The sequence below is a fragment of the Xylaria bambusicola genome, assembly GCF_022495145.1.
Source record: "Xylaria bambusicola strain CBS 139988 unplaced genomic scaffold F5B22scaffold_3, whole genome shotgun sequence".
Classification (NCBI taxonomy): domain Eukaryota; kingdom Fungi; phylum Ascomycota; class Sordariomycetes; order Xylariales; family Xylariaceae; genus Xylaria; species Xylaria bambusicola.
The window spans coordinates 1,225,993-1,239,279 of NW_025953556.1; the positions used below are offsets into that span (position 1 = coordinate 1,225,993).

General features: G+C 48.0%; 2 protein-coding genes across 2 annotated transcripts; both read right to left on the reverse strand.

Annotated features, from left to right (window-relative positions):
• Nucleotides 1-72: 72 nt before the first annotated feature.
• On the reverse strand, nucleotides 73-1,348 carry F5B22DRAFT_588907 (uncharacterized protein). Its single transcript, XM_047973701.1, has one exon. The coding sequence runs from the start codon at nucleotides 902-904 to the stop codon at nucleotides 611-613; it is 294 nt and encodes a 97-aa protein (XP_047835412.1). The 5' UTR covers nucleotides 905-1,348; the 3' UTR covers nucleotides 73-610.
• A 1,538-nt stretch (nucleotides 1,349-2,886) lies between these two features.
• On the reverse strand, nucleotides 2,887-9,825 carry F5B22DRAFT_657222 (Ion transport protein-domain-containing protein; the record flags this gene model as incomplete). Its single annotated transcript, XM_047980027.1, has 7 exons — nucleotides 2,887-3,733; nucleotides 3,783-3,872; nucleotides 3,928-5,687; nucleotides 5,745-5,943; nucleotides 5,974-6,028; nucleotides 6,059-8,159; nucleotides 8,218-9,825. 7 exons carry the CDS (start codon nucleotides 9,823-9,825, stop codon nucleotides 3,214-3,216), a joined length of 6,333 nt encoding a protein of 2,110 aa, XP_047835413.1. The 3' UTR covers nucleotides 2,887-3,213.
• Nucleotides 9,826-13,287: the final 3,462 nt, after the last annotated feature.

The following is a 13,287-nucleotide window of genomic DNA, read 5'->3' on the forward strand; positions in this document are numbered from 1 at the left end:
ACCTAGCAGACTTATATCGATTAAATCGCGACTAAAGACAGATCATGAAGAGGCAAGAGAAGAGGAGGATTTCTTCATCTTTTGTTTTAACTTTATTTCATTTTGTGTATCTCATATTTAGTCCTATGGCAGCCGCACGATGACATTCACTTCAAGTATCTATGGCCAGGCTCAGAAATTCATGATGCCCTTCCGCAAGCAAGACAACCGAGCTGTAATATAAAGCGGCCCCTTCCCCGCGAAGAAATCTACAGACGCCCATTAACGCCCTCCTAGTACCACCAAACGCCAAGCTTGTACCGAAGACGTATCATTAATCCCACCGCACCGTCCGAAGCAAGCAAAGCGAACAAATCAATACCCAGGGTTTTCCCGCCCCCATACCTGAGTGATCCGAACTGATCAGTGATGAATAAAATCCTTGTCACGTCCACCGTAAGCGGCTGGTAGACGTAAAAGGTGTGTGTGTGAAGAAAAAGATGCGAAGAAATCGAAGAGAGAGCTTCTTCATAGGAAGTAACTCGCGGTTATACTTTCAAAGCCGCAAGCATTGATCTCATGACCACTGAGGTGTGATGAGATGGTTTGTAGAAGGCAAGGGAGTCTCCAATTACAAGGATCCCATTCGCTCTTCGAGGCCGCCCCAGTAGACGATGGGCCGAGGCTCAAGCACGCTCAGCTCGACGCCGGACCGTCTCTTCTCCGCCTCCATGTCGAGGATCGACGGCTGCCGGAAGAGCACGGCGTTGATGGCGTGGACGGGCGACGCCGAGCCCGATGAGCCCGAGCTCAGTCTGGACGAGGTGGTGGCTGTGGACGCCGACGAGGACCGCCGCAGCGACGTCCGCAGGTTGCTGGGCGAGAAGCGGGTGCGGATCATATGGAAGCGGGATGTCTGCTGCATCTTGGGCGGGATAACGTAATGCAATTGAGTTTGACGACTCGTGTGGTTGATGGGATTTCTCCAGTTAAGCTCGTCGTTTATTAGTGGCGATTTCTTATCTTCCCTCTCAGAACAAATCCGGGGAATTGGATTTGTCGAATAGAAATATCCTATCGTAATGTCCGGAAAAAGTATAATAAAGGCTCAGCCCAATGTATCGAAGAATTGAAGAATGTAGTTGTTTCAAACTGGTGAGCGAGTGACTGAAACCCGACTTTTGAACTGACTGGCAGCTTTTGGCCCGTTTTGGGATGGGTATGGATTTCGAATCCGGATGATGAATAAACGATAGGACGATCTATTTCTATTCCCGACAAGCAGGCATGTAGGTTTGAATCGGATTGGACACTCGAAGAGAGTCTGGAGAGAAAGAAACGAGAGAGAGAGAGAGAGAGAGAGAGAGAGGAGAAAGAGCGTGGAATGGGAGCGAAAAGACGTAGATTTGAGAAGTCGGCTTGGAGCCAGGTTGGCTGGGTGAGCTGACTTATCTATCTATAACAGCCAAGCCAGTCCTGCACATCACGAACGAACATAGCTACAACTACTACACCATCCATCCACCATCTACCTAGGGTATGTCTTGGGTCTGTCTGCCTACCTACAAGGCCGCATGACAACCTAAAACATTCAATCGCACGAGCTGGGCCTCGAAATAGAATAGCGCGGGGCGATGACATTCGCTGCTACTGCTTGCTGCTACACTACCATTACATCGTAGGTATGGGCAGGACAAGCAGGCAGGGAGGTATAACGGACCGTGTTATGAAAGCAAGGCGTCGATCGCCCATACTCAGGGGTGGCTCAAGACTCAGGTTCATGCATGGGATGGGATAGAATCCGCATCCAGCAGTTGTGTAGGTACACTATGGCGATTCATGCTCTCTGGCTTGGCTTGGCTCTTTTCGACATCCGAGCGCCCTTCTAGACTTACCGACCGTAGTATTGATAGACTATACGACGGTATTGATTCGCACACTGATCCATTCATTCCAAGCCGAGATTCATGCCCACGGAATAGCTGCCAGCCAAGGGACGGGCGACGGCGATTGTTCCATACTTACATACATTGCAGATACTATTGTTTTGGTGTGGTGTAGGGACATGAAATACGAGGTCTTGGGAAGCTCTCCTCCCATCGACGAATGCAGGGGACGATAAATGACTCTCTAGCCGGAGAAGTATCGACGATGGAATGCCAAATGAGACGTGACGGTGATTTAGTAGTGGGTAGCAATTTGTTTCGGTTTCTTATCGTTTGCGTGGTGAAACAAGCGACAGACTCCTTCTCATCACCATTACAGTAGAGTACCACCGCTCCACTTACTAAGACAGGACAGGAGGAGAAAGGACTGGTTTCGAGGCTTATCAAACGCGACAGAATCACGTATGATCGCCGACCGGGGGCTGCCTTTTCTTGTCGTGCAACCCGAGTCCATTTTTGTCAGGAGTCAGGGCAGAATCGGGGCAGAATCAGGGCAGAAGTCAGGGGGTCCAACTGCAGGGACCAGGGTTTCAGACCAAGAGGGGCAGTCCTCAATCTGTCAGGTATCACTCTATCGGAGACAAGACACGAAATAGCCCGATGGGATGTGACGCATTGAGATTACCTGCTGATAAGTATCCAGTATGTGACCTCTCCCTACTTATGGACCGAAATCTTCTAGAAGGAAAACGACGATCTGTTCAGGCTTCACCTTACTCTAGCATTTTAACCTCAGGGATGTGCGTGTCTATCATTAATTTGGCTACATATATAGGCGTACAAGAAGGCAATAGATCGATGGTTTGTAGAGTATTAGAACAGCAACTTCCGCTACTGCTATTCTCAGATTTGTCTTGATTATTATAGGTAAGATAAATTCATGTGCTCTAAATGCATCGCTCATCTGCGTCGCCTTGCAGCCCGCCTTGGATCGTTCCGGGATATACAAGCGCTTCACCTCTATCTCTGTCTAGTTGTGGCCTGAGGTTTCCCGGATTTAGCTTTCATCAGCTCGTCCGTCCGTAATCTATCATTGTGTCGTACATGCTAACCCGCGCTGCGTAATGCTAAAAAGTTGGCACATCAAAATACGCAGCCACTGTCATCCTTTTTCCCCCTCCCTCCTTAGTAACCTTCGAGGGTTGGGATTCCAAAAGCTTACTCATGCGGCATATATAGATTCGTGCCACCAGTTCGTCTTTGTAATCGTCTATAGCCTAGCCACCGCGACGAATGTGCTCATTCGCGCATATGAAAATTGTTGTCCTGATTATAAGGCCAATAAATTTCATCCAGGACGGCCCATCCAGTCTGACCGTCTTACTGACTTGCGCACAGTCGCACTACGCCGTATGCTTTCAGCCCATACCGAATCATCTAGGAAGCTCCGAACCTGTGCAGGACTAACATCACTTCCTTGTCGTTGGCGGCCATTGGAATCGCTGCTTTCCTGTATATCAAAGCTGTACGCCGACCTCTCTGGGTGGTTACCGGACGCAGTAGGTGTAGCTCGGGGGGCGCTTAAAGGATGTGACTGTGTCACATCATATGTAGATATGTCCGCCCCTGAGGTCCAGCTTCTGTGCGACCGTGCGCCATCAGACACCGTTAGGAAATCTGATGATGTCCCTGGGGTCGGCGGGACAGCTAGTGTTGTGCGTTGTTGCTGTTGCGCTGTCTGAGAGCGATTACGAGCTCGATCGCTTTCATCATCGACAAGAATCTCAGGCACGTCAAGTTGTGGAATAGCCGTCATGCGTCCAGATCGTTTCTTGTCCATGTGGCGCCTAAATTGGCGAGTGTAATAACTATAAAACTCAGTATGTCGATATGTTGCAAGGAAAATAGAGGACTTACAGTGTGTTAAAGAAGCCTAGCACAATCTTTCGGTTGACTTCCTCTTCTACACGTTGAAGTCTAGCACGGCGCCGGAGAAATTCTTCTAACCTATTGCTAGCGTTAGACACGTATTCCCATCGAAATGCAATATGTGAATGCTTACCTTAAACTTTTGCTGTCACTGATGATGTTGTAGTGCGCCATGATCATCAATACAGTTGTGAAAGATATACCACGGCTTGCATCTGCAGCTACCATAACTTCCTCGTAAAAAATGTTATAGCGGCGCCGTCGTTCTCGTACACCTTCAACATCAATCAACGCAAGTCTTTCGTTTAGCTTCCGAAGATCCACTCCACTAAGATCACTCGCTGTAGTGATGGATGCATGTCGACCGGGTCTTGAATCACCACCTCGCACATCTTCAAGGATTCGACTGACAGAGTCCTCATGTTCGTATATCCTCATCTCAAATACACCAGAGAGCTCTCCTAACAGCCTCGGAAATGCCTCTTTAGAGATGAAGCCAGTACCAGTTGGGTCAATACTCCGCCAGGCTTCTTTAAATCTTCGAATCTCATCACGATCGATGTGCGCCATGCTACTCGAGCGTTGGTACACGTAGCTGAAGCTCTCATAAATAAGCGAGATGAAAAGATTGACAAAGATATACATGCTGATGAGGTTCCAAGCAATGAAGAGCGTTCTAGCCCATGCTATGTCACCGCAATCGCTTTCAAAGAATGATCGACTCTGAACACAAAGTGGCCCTCTAATTTGTGCGAAGTCTTCCATGATTGCGTTCCATCCCTCGCCAAGACTTGTTCTGAAGAGAAGAATCAAGGCGTTTGGAACATTCCTGAAATTGACATTGTTATCTTCTTCAGGGCCGAAGCGTGTCAGACTGAATACTTGTGTCAGAGCAATGGCGAAGACAACGAAGAACACTAGCCAGGTGGCAAGCAGATTGATGATGGTTGTCAAACTTGCGGCAGCGGTTTTAAAAAGCTGATCGAGGGCATCATTTCGGGGAATAAGAAGCAGTACAATGCTAACGAGGAAGCCTTTGTGTAGTTGCACAAATGTCTCCTGGTCGTCCTCTTTAATCAACACGAGTGATGTTATGAACGCACCAAATACGGCTACAAGTGAGTAGACGTCCCACGAGCTTCTTCTGAACCGTGTCCAGCCCAGCCCGACGATACGAATGATTATGTTGGAGATATATATCAACGTGAAAAGAAGGAAAATGAGGTCCCTAGTGTGGGTCCACCACTCCGGTTCAGGGTAATATTCGAGCAGCAGCAGAACTAGATGGAGGACCAGGACGATGGTGATGCCAGTATACCACTTTCCGCGTTTTTCGATAGCTCTCTTGTAGCACCACTTCTTCCATTTATTCTTAGACTCATCATAGGAGCTTCTCGAAGGCGAAATTTGGCGCAGTAGCTTTCGAAGTTCAAGCCAAGTTCTTTGTTCAGCTGTTAGGAACGCAACACCAGTCTGTTCTGTATAGTTGCGCATGAACACAGAAATAAACAAGGTCAGAACAAAAACGGTACCAAGGAGGTTGAATACAACGAAGAATAACGCATTGCCACGTGATGCCATCTCCTGAGGCTGGAGACCGATTCCTGTTATTGACTGAACAGCAAACGACACGTCAATCCACCCTTCTTGCGAAACGATCTGGAAAAGGATGAAGAGAGATGCTCCGAAGTCGTCAAAGTTAAAGAATGGGTTATCGGCAACGCGGGGAGCTAGTAGCGGCCAATCAGGATTGGAGGGTGAGCTATTAAATTCGCCAAAGCAGTCAATAAGCCTCTCAACATCGCCGTCATTGCAATTGAGGAGCGTTCCAGAGAAAAGATTCACGGCATATATTGCGAATGGGATCAAGAGGGAAAGTGAGACTAGGGCCGCCTAGTTTGTACATTAGCGGGATGACGGTATAATGGCTGTAGGTACGAGTACACTTACACTAATAATCTTCCAGCCTGCAACAATAATGAGTGAATGAAATGTATCCCTGGCAGTGTTGCTGATATTAAGCAGTCTCAGAGCCCTTAAGGCTTTGAACGCGCCTACAACTCGAGACACAGATCCGTCATTGAAAATTAGAGTGAAAACGTTAATCCATAACGTGACCAAGACCACAGCGTCTATGAACCCCCACGAACTTCGATAGTACGCGTTAGGAGTAAAAAACAAACCATCAGCGATGATTTTAATCACAGCTTCGACTGTGAATAATACAGCAAACGCTAAGTCAATCCATACAAACCAAGAAGTACTACGATTGTCTTCTGTCAAATGCTGTTCTTCGAGGTATAGCTTCTGATAGAGCGGAGTCGTAATGCTAGCAATGACCACCACAGCAATGATTGCCGCATAAATAAAGACCGAGAAGCTATACCAAACAATTTTGTTTGGTTCAACGCCATCAAATCGCTCGCTACCCCTTCCAGGACCAACAATGCGCTGACAAAGCCTTCGAATAGGATTTCGAGGCGTAAAAATGTAGAGTGCATTGTTGTAAGTTGGATGACGCCGTAAGTACTCCCTCTGCGCTTTGCGACGCTCCAGAGCAGCAGACACGACTTGTCTTGCCATTTGTCGCGGATCCAGCGTATCACTTGGTCCTTGAAACTGGAGATTGGAGTAGAACGGGTTTGGCTCTTTATTCCGGGTATTTTTCTCAAATGTTCTGGTCACAGAACGCAAAAAGCTGGGTTTCTTCTCCGTGCCCATGGTGCCAGGGGGAGGAGTTTCGGTATCGGGTGTTTCACCATTGGGTGGTTGATGAGAAGCAGCATCAGGGGAGTCGTCAAGAAACTCTCTGACGACAGCGTCTTTCAGAAGCATTTCCATTGTAGCCGGCCCGTAATCTAATGGATTTCGTCTCTGCCTTTGTTTTCTGAACGAGAATATCTCTGATAGAGCAACGTTACTTCCAGCTGTGCTGCCTAGCTCCTTTCTTTGAAGAAAGGCCTTAACTTGTTCCAATCGTTTCTCGTCTTCGGATACATCAAAGTTTTCTTGAATGACAGCAATGAACATATTGACAAGAATAAAGAAAGCAAGAATGAACCAAGCAATGAGAAAAATGGCACCATACCAGGCGGTGCTTCGAGAAGTTGTGTACGACGTCACATTGTAAAGTATAGCCGTCCAATTTTCACTTGAGAGAATCTGGTACATACCCAGAAACGAGTTGTAAATGTTGTAAAAAGAGACTTCGATCAGCTCTCCGCCGTCGTCATGCAGCGGTATCTCACCACGGAAAAGTTGAACCGCAAAGATAGCCATAATAAATGTGATCAAGAAAACAAATATGATGAGGTTCCCAATACCACTGGCATTTCCGAGGACTAACAAGATCAAGTCTCTGGTTATGGGAATTGCTAGTACCACACGGTAGACACGAAGAATTTGAAATATTGTGAGCCAAGCGTAAGTCTGGCCGCTGTTTCGGATTGGTGGTAAGAGAATAATTGTGTTGGCAAGAGCAAGAAAAAGATCGACTAGGTTGCGTTTACTCCGATGAAAATATCTCCAGTTGGCAATAATTCGAATTGCGATTTCAATATCGAGTAAAGCAGTAACGAGATAAGTAGATGCGTCGATAAAGTTCCTGCGTTGCGGTCCCATGTTTGCACTTCGCCAACCTTGGGCAAATATTTCATATGCAATAAGAAGTACCCATATCAGCGACGTCTTATCATATATTCTTTGCAACCACGATACCCTTTGTACCTGTGGCTCTTGGGGATCCACGAGAAGAGGATCCTGATCGGCGGTAAACGCGCTCGCTTTACTCTCTTCACGTATAACTTGAAAAGAAGAAGTGATGACCGCAATCAGCAGGTTAATAAGCCATAGCATCATGATAATGATGCCAGCGCCAAAAAAGAGGGCGGCAGCCTGGAAGTCCGAATTGGTAGTGTAGTACATAAGATCAGACCATGTATTTGAACTCATGATGACGAACACCAATTCCAGGGACTGGATGATATTATCAAAATTGACTGTTTCATTATAAGGACTCTTCTGTTCCAGGCAAATGGAATTGCGAGGACAAATGTATCCCTTGGCACCTCCAGACGCAGGAATAAGGTCTAAAGTGTCTGGGTTCGTATTTGTGTTGTTAAGCCTAACCCAAACATGGGGTTTGAGTGTCTCATTGTGGATGTAACCACCACAGAATTGCATCTCATTAGTATATGCCGCCGTGAGGTTGTTGGGGTCCTGAGGGTCTAGCCAGACACACTGACGGCTAAAGCTTGATTTAAAGCTTTGAACTCCGACTATCGCAAACAATAACCAAAAAAAACCAATCAAGAATGAAACTCGAAGGAGTAGCGGCGCTGCCTTCTTCAAGCTTCTTAGAATGATCTACACCCGAATCAAAAGTTAGCCTGATGATGGCCGAGCAGTGGAGAGGTCAACTTACCGCAGTACCATTCGTGAGAGCAAGGAGTCGGATGATACGAAGACAGCTAAGCATTCGGAAAATATACAGATGATATTTGGCCTCTATGCCAGTAATGCTTAACAGAAACGCAATCCAGAAAGACACAACGGCAACGAAATCAAGTCGATTGAAACCATGGCGTAAGAATGCACGACGCGCAAGTTGTAGCCTCATTTGCTCTTCAACCGTCTCTGGCATGCTATGCATCATAGTGAATGAACGAGCAAATGTCGAGGGGCCATAAGCCTCTTGCCGGGGGGCGTGAACAGACTTATGGCGTTGAGGCCTGAAAACAGTGTTGTATCGATCTGAGATGACAGTTCGAATCCCTCGTTTACGATCGACAGTGCTGTATTCGGCTGGATTTAATACAAATCCAGAGACTATGATGCGTGCAATAATTTCAACAGTGAATATAATAAAAAGAACGAGGATTGCCCAGTTAATTGCAGAAGACGGGTCCCACAATGGTTTTCGTCCATGTTCCTCATCATTAACATTATTTGCTGCCTCGACAGCAAGTAGGATAGCCTGTAATACTATCAACACGAGAAGCGTCGGTTCCAGATACGGATTGACCAAAACATCACACAACTTTCGTCTGAGGATGTTGTCAGGAGGAAATATACCGAGTGAGCGGCCTTTGAGTGGATTGGGCATTGGTCCAGTTCGACGGGGTGGGAGGGCAGGCGCAGGGGTATCCCAATCAGGCTGGGCTCGTTTCTCGAGAGGCGAGGATGGATACACTTGGGATTGATAGGACGTATCGATGCCAATCTGCGAATGCGTACGGCTCGCTGATGGGCGACGGCCATCGGTACTTCGCCGTCCATCGGCACTTGGCGATCTTGAACGTTGCTCGAGAGACTCGCCCTCACCACCGATGTTGACAACACGCTGGGACATGGCCCTAACAATGGATCCAGCCCTATGTAGCGCATCAGATGTGCCTTGAATCCGAGAGATCCGATGGTCGGCAGGCACAAGAGAGTCGCCATAGCTGCGATGCCTAGAGTCTGGATTATCCAAACCAAAACCAAGTAAATTAGAAGACCGCCCACGCGGTCGGGGACTGTTATCGATATCTGACACAGTCTGAAAGCTATCTCTCGGCTGAGACTCGGCCTGGGGTGTGCTCAACGAAGCGCCAGAGATGGGTTGAGCGGTCGAGGTAAGGGGTGCACGGTCGGAATCGAAGTAATCGTCTTGGGGGGCTTCTTCATAGTAGGGAGTCTGGGTCACATAGGGGTTTGAAGGGCGGGGAGCTGGCTCGGGCAGCGCAGGCTGGGGCGGATGTATGTCCGGAGGGAGGGCGAATTGAAGCCCAGAAACATCGAGGGGAGAACTAGGACTCAGTTCGTAATCGTCGTGATGTTCGTGTTGAAACCGGCTACCTTCCCAATATGTCGAGATGGCGGGCAGATTGCGGTCCGCCAGGGACCCAGCCGCGCCAGTTTCATGTTGCTGTTGCTGTTGCTGTTGCTGTTGGTCTCGCTGCCTTTCAAATTCTCGTAGAGATGGAGACTGTGGGCGGGAAAGATATGCAGCCTGTTGAGACTCCCGAGGGGAGGTCGGCGACCCGGCCATGTTGATTTTCGTTCATATAAATGATGTTTGAGCACCTAGGTGGCAGTACACATGAAGACCGGCTAGCCAGCAAGACGTGGTCGCATAAACCACCTATTGCAGAGCTTATGTCATTCCAAATAATGACAACATATGGCAGTTCGTTCGAAAGTCGTGGCGTCGTCTGATGTCTTCAACTAAGAGCGTCACAATCCAACTCGACGGTGAAGCTTGACAAGATGGAAACTTGAACGAGCGACTGGGGTCTCAAACGAAGGATATTATAAAGTCGCAGAACGTTGAAGACCAATGCATAAAGCACTTCTGAACGAGAGTGGAGCCTGTGATGTACGACGTAAGTGAGTCGTAGTTCGAAGCCTAGGGAGTATAATACAGTCGTGTAAATATTCTAATTGTTGAAGAGAAATAATAGATAGCGAAGAGATAGCAAATAGAAGTGAGGAAATGACGACTTGTCAGCTGTAACACTTCAGTCGAGAACTCTGAGGTCTCTCTTGTCTGGGAGCGATAGCCAATCGTGGGACGAATTGCATGGGCTGTTCCTGGATATTGTACAAGGGGCAGAATCTAGGTAGGGACAGAGTACTTAGGGAGGGTACGCTAGCTAGCGTAGCGTCGCAGCTTCCATTTCAATTGGAGACATTTCAGTGCCGCGAATACCGTAAGACCAGTACAGAACAGTACTACGGTACTACGGTACTAGGTACTTCTACTTCGTAAGTGAGTACCTACCTCACCTACATGCTTCGTAAGTACTGTAGCACCAGGCTACTAGGTACCTAGCTAGGTAGCTGGTTTTCTCTGCAGGTGTTGGGGCGGTGCTTCAGTCCTAATATTAGCATACCTGCGGCCTCCCACATACACTACCTACAGTACGCGTGTGTACATAGTATGTGTGTTTAAGTGGTTAGCGGCGTACCTATGTACGAAGTAGGTAAGCACATGTAATTTGCTTGCTATTCAACAACACATGTAAGTAAGTAGGTAGGCACTCCGCCGATTTTAACAGCTGCAGATGAGAATTTAAACAGAATAATCTAGTAAGTCATAGATGGGAGGTATTATCAATTCAATACATAGGTAGAATTGTGTATGAAACGTGGTCTAGCTGAAACTGGGACTCTCTGCCAGCAACTAGAAGTACCTACCTACAGTACAGCAGGCATACTTTGTACAGTACCTGGGACTTACCCGTATGCGCTAGCTACGGTACCTATTTAGCTACTATAAGTAAACTTACCATAGGTACTTTCATAGCGGGGTGATACTAACCTAATTGAGTAAGTGTTAAGGCGCGTCTTGGACGAGCGCTGTGCTTAAATGGGAAAGGGCTCCACACGCGGTAGATGGGCAGCCATAATTGCGCGTAATGACGCCGCACGTCGCGCCAGAGAAAATCCCACATGCGACAACCTAACCTACCAAATAAGGCTATCGTTCGACTCTGTGTAAACCGCCGAGCAGCATCACTATCGACATTGCGCTGCTGTAATCCTCGAAAACTCGTGTCCTCCACTTTGTCATGCCATATTCAACTTCAGCTCATAATCTTGCACCCCTATCTACATAGAAGAGGTTCGACCCGAACCCGTTAAAGTGCCATAGGCAGTCGGCTTCCCTACGCCTCCCACCATTCGGAGGACCGCCATTCGCAACCATGGTGTCGTCTCGAAAACGCGCCCTGGGCGACACCGAAATCAATGGAGTCGCGCAGCCAGCCGAGCTCGATCGCCTTCAACGTGTTAGAAACCAGTGGCACTTCGCGAACCTTTTTCAGTGGATCTATCTCTTTGGCCGCGTGGTCAAGATCGACGAGAGTATCGACATTGATGTATGTAACTGCGACCCCATTTCGCTTGTATGAGTGCCCTATTCTTATTATTTATGCCGAACGCAGGATCTAGAAGCCGAATGCCTGAAACCACAGTCCACTATCCTCGTCGACATCGGGCTCGCTTTGCTAAGGTTTGTGTCGTCGCACCGCGGCCTAACGTATGTCAAAAGCTCCCTCTGTCGATGGAGATGTTAATTACTAAGCAATCCCAGTCACGACCTCTTCGACGAATATACCCGCCGACAATACGTTGCCAAAGCGCCGGATCGCAACCCTTTTGGAAACGATGAAGCACCGGCCAGGTTCAATGATTTTGACGCAGCACTGAAGGTTGGGCCGCTCCTTGCCGGGACTGACATCTCATTACTAACACTCAATATCAAGATACGAGTTCTTCAACAGCTTACCCAATGGGTAATGCTTCATCCAGAACGCATTCGCGAGAAGATGGACGAACAAAAGCCTAGTGACCAGACCGACTGGGTTCGTGATCCATTTCCCGCTGGCCTTGCTAGTTAGAAGAGGCTAATGAGATAGTAGCGCATTGAACCCACTGGCTGGGACGCTGAAGATCGTACATATTATATCCTGGACGACAACCGTCTCTACCGCTTGACGCCAGCTCCTGCCCCATCGTCGGCGTGGAAGCCGAAAAAGAATACTAAGAAGGCAAAAGCAGCAGCGCGGGCATCTAAACGACGCCGGACATCGAGGTCAGCTGCTCAAAGCCATGATGCCATTGATGACGACCCTACATCAGATGCTGAGGAAGCGCGAGAGCCTGAAGATGATGGTCTTGGTGGCGCCAAGTGGGAGTGTGTTGGAGTTAGCCTAAGTGATATACAGAATTTTCTGGCCACGCTGCGGAAGACTCGTGACGACAACGAGAAAATCCTCAGAACCACTATTGAAGAGCACTTATTACCTATACTCGAGAAACAAGAAGAATCACGCAAGCGCAAGGCACTACAGAGAGAAAAGGAATTGCTCAATCTCGAAAAAATGGCTCATGCAAAGCGATCAAGCCGTATCGCTGGCAAGGCGGAGCAACAGAAGTTACAGCAACAGGCGAGAGAGGAAGAAGAGAAACGTCAGAGAGAGGAGAAAGCCACAAGGAAGGCTGAACAAATTCGCCTGAAATTAGAGCGGGAACATGACAACCGAGCGAGATCGCGAGAGGAAAGACTAAGGGAACGACAAAGTCGACGACTACAACACGAAGAGGAACTTGCTCAGCTTTCTGAAGATAGCAAGAACCTCGGTGGGGACAATCGAATGTCGGAACGAAGACTTCAGGCTGAAATTGCTAAAAGCAAACAAGGCTTACAGGACCTGGAAGACGAAGCAGACGACTGGATCTTTGACTGTGTCTGTGGGGTGTACGGTCAGGTCGATGATGGTACACACAGTGTTGCCTGCGAAAGATGTAATATCTGGCAACATAGCAAATGCGTTGGTATCAGTGAAGATGAGGCTGACCGGGACGATTTCCATTTTCTCTGCAAAAATTGCCGACGTCAATCCCTACGCTCGGGTATTGCAAGGCAGCCTACAATCAAGCTCAAGATTGCGCGGCCGGATACCTCAATAGTAGCCCGAAGAGATAGCACAGAATCGCCGATTCAGGC

What these genes read in the sequence shown, in the direction of transcription:
- F5B22DRAFT_588907 (XM_047973701.1), bottom strand. Translation starts at nt 904, where the DNA reads ATGCAGCAGACATCCCGCTTCCATATGATCCGCACCCGCTTCTCGCCC.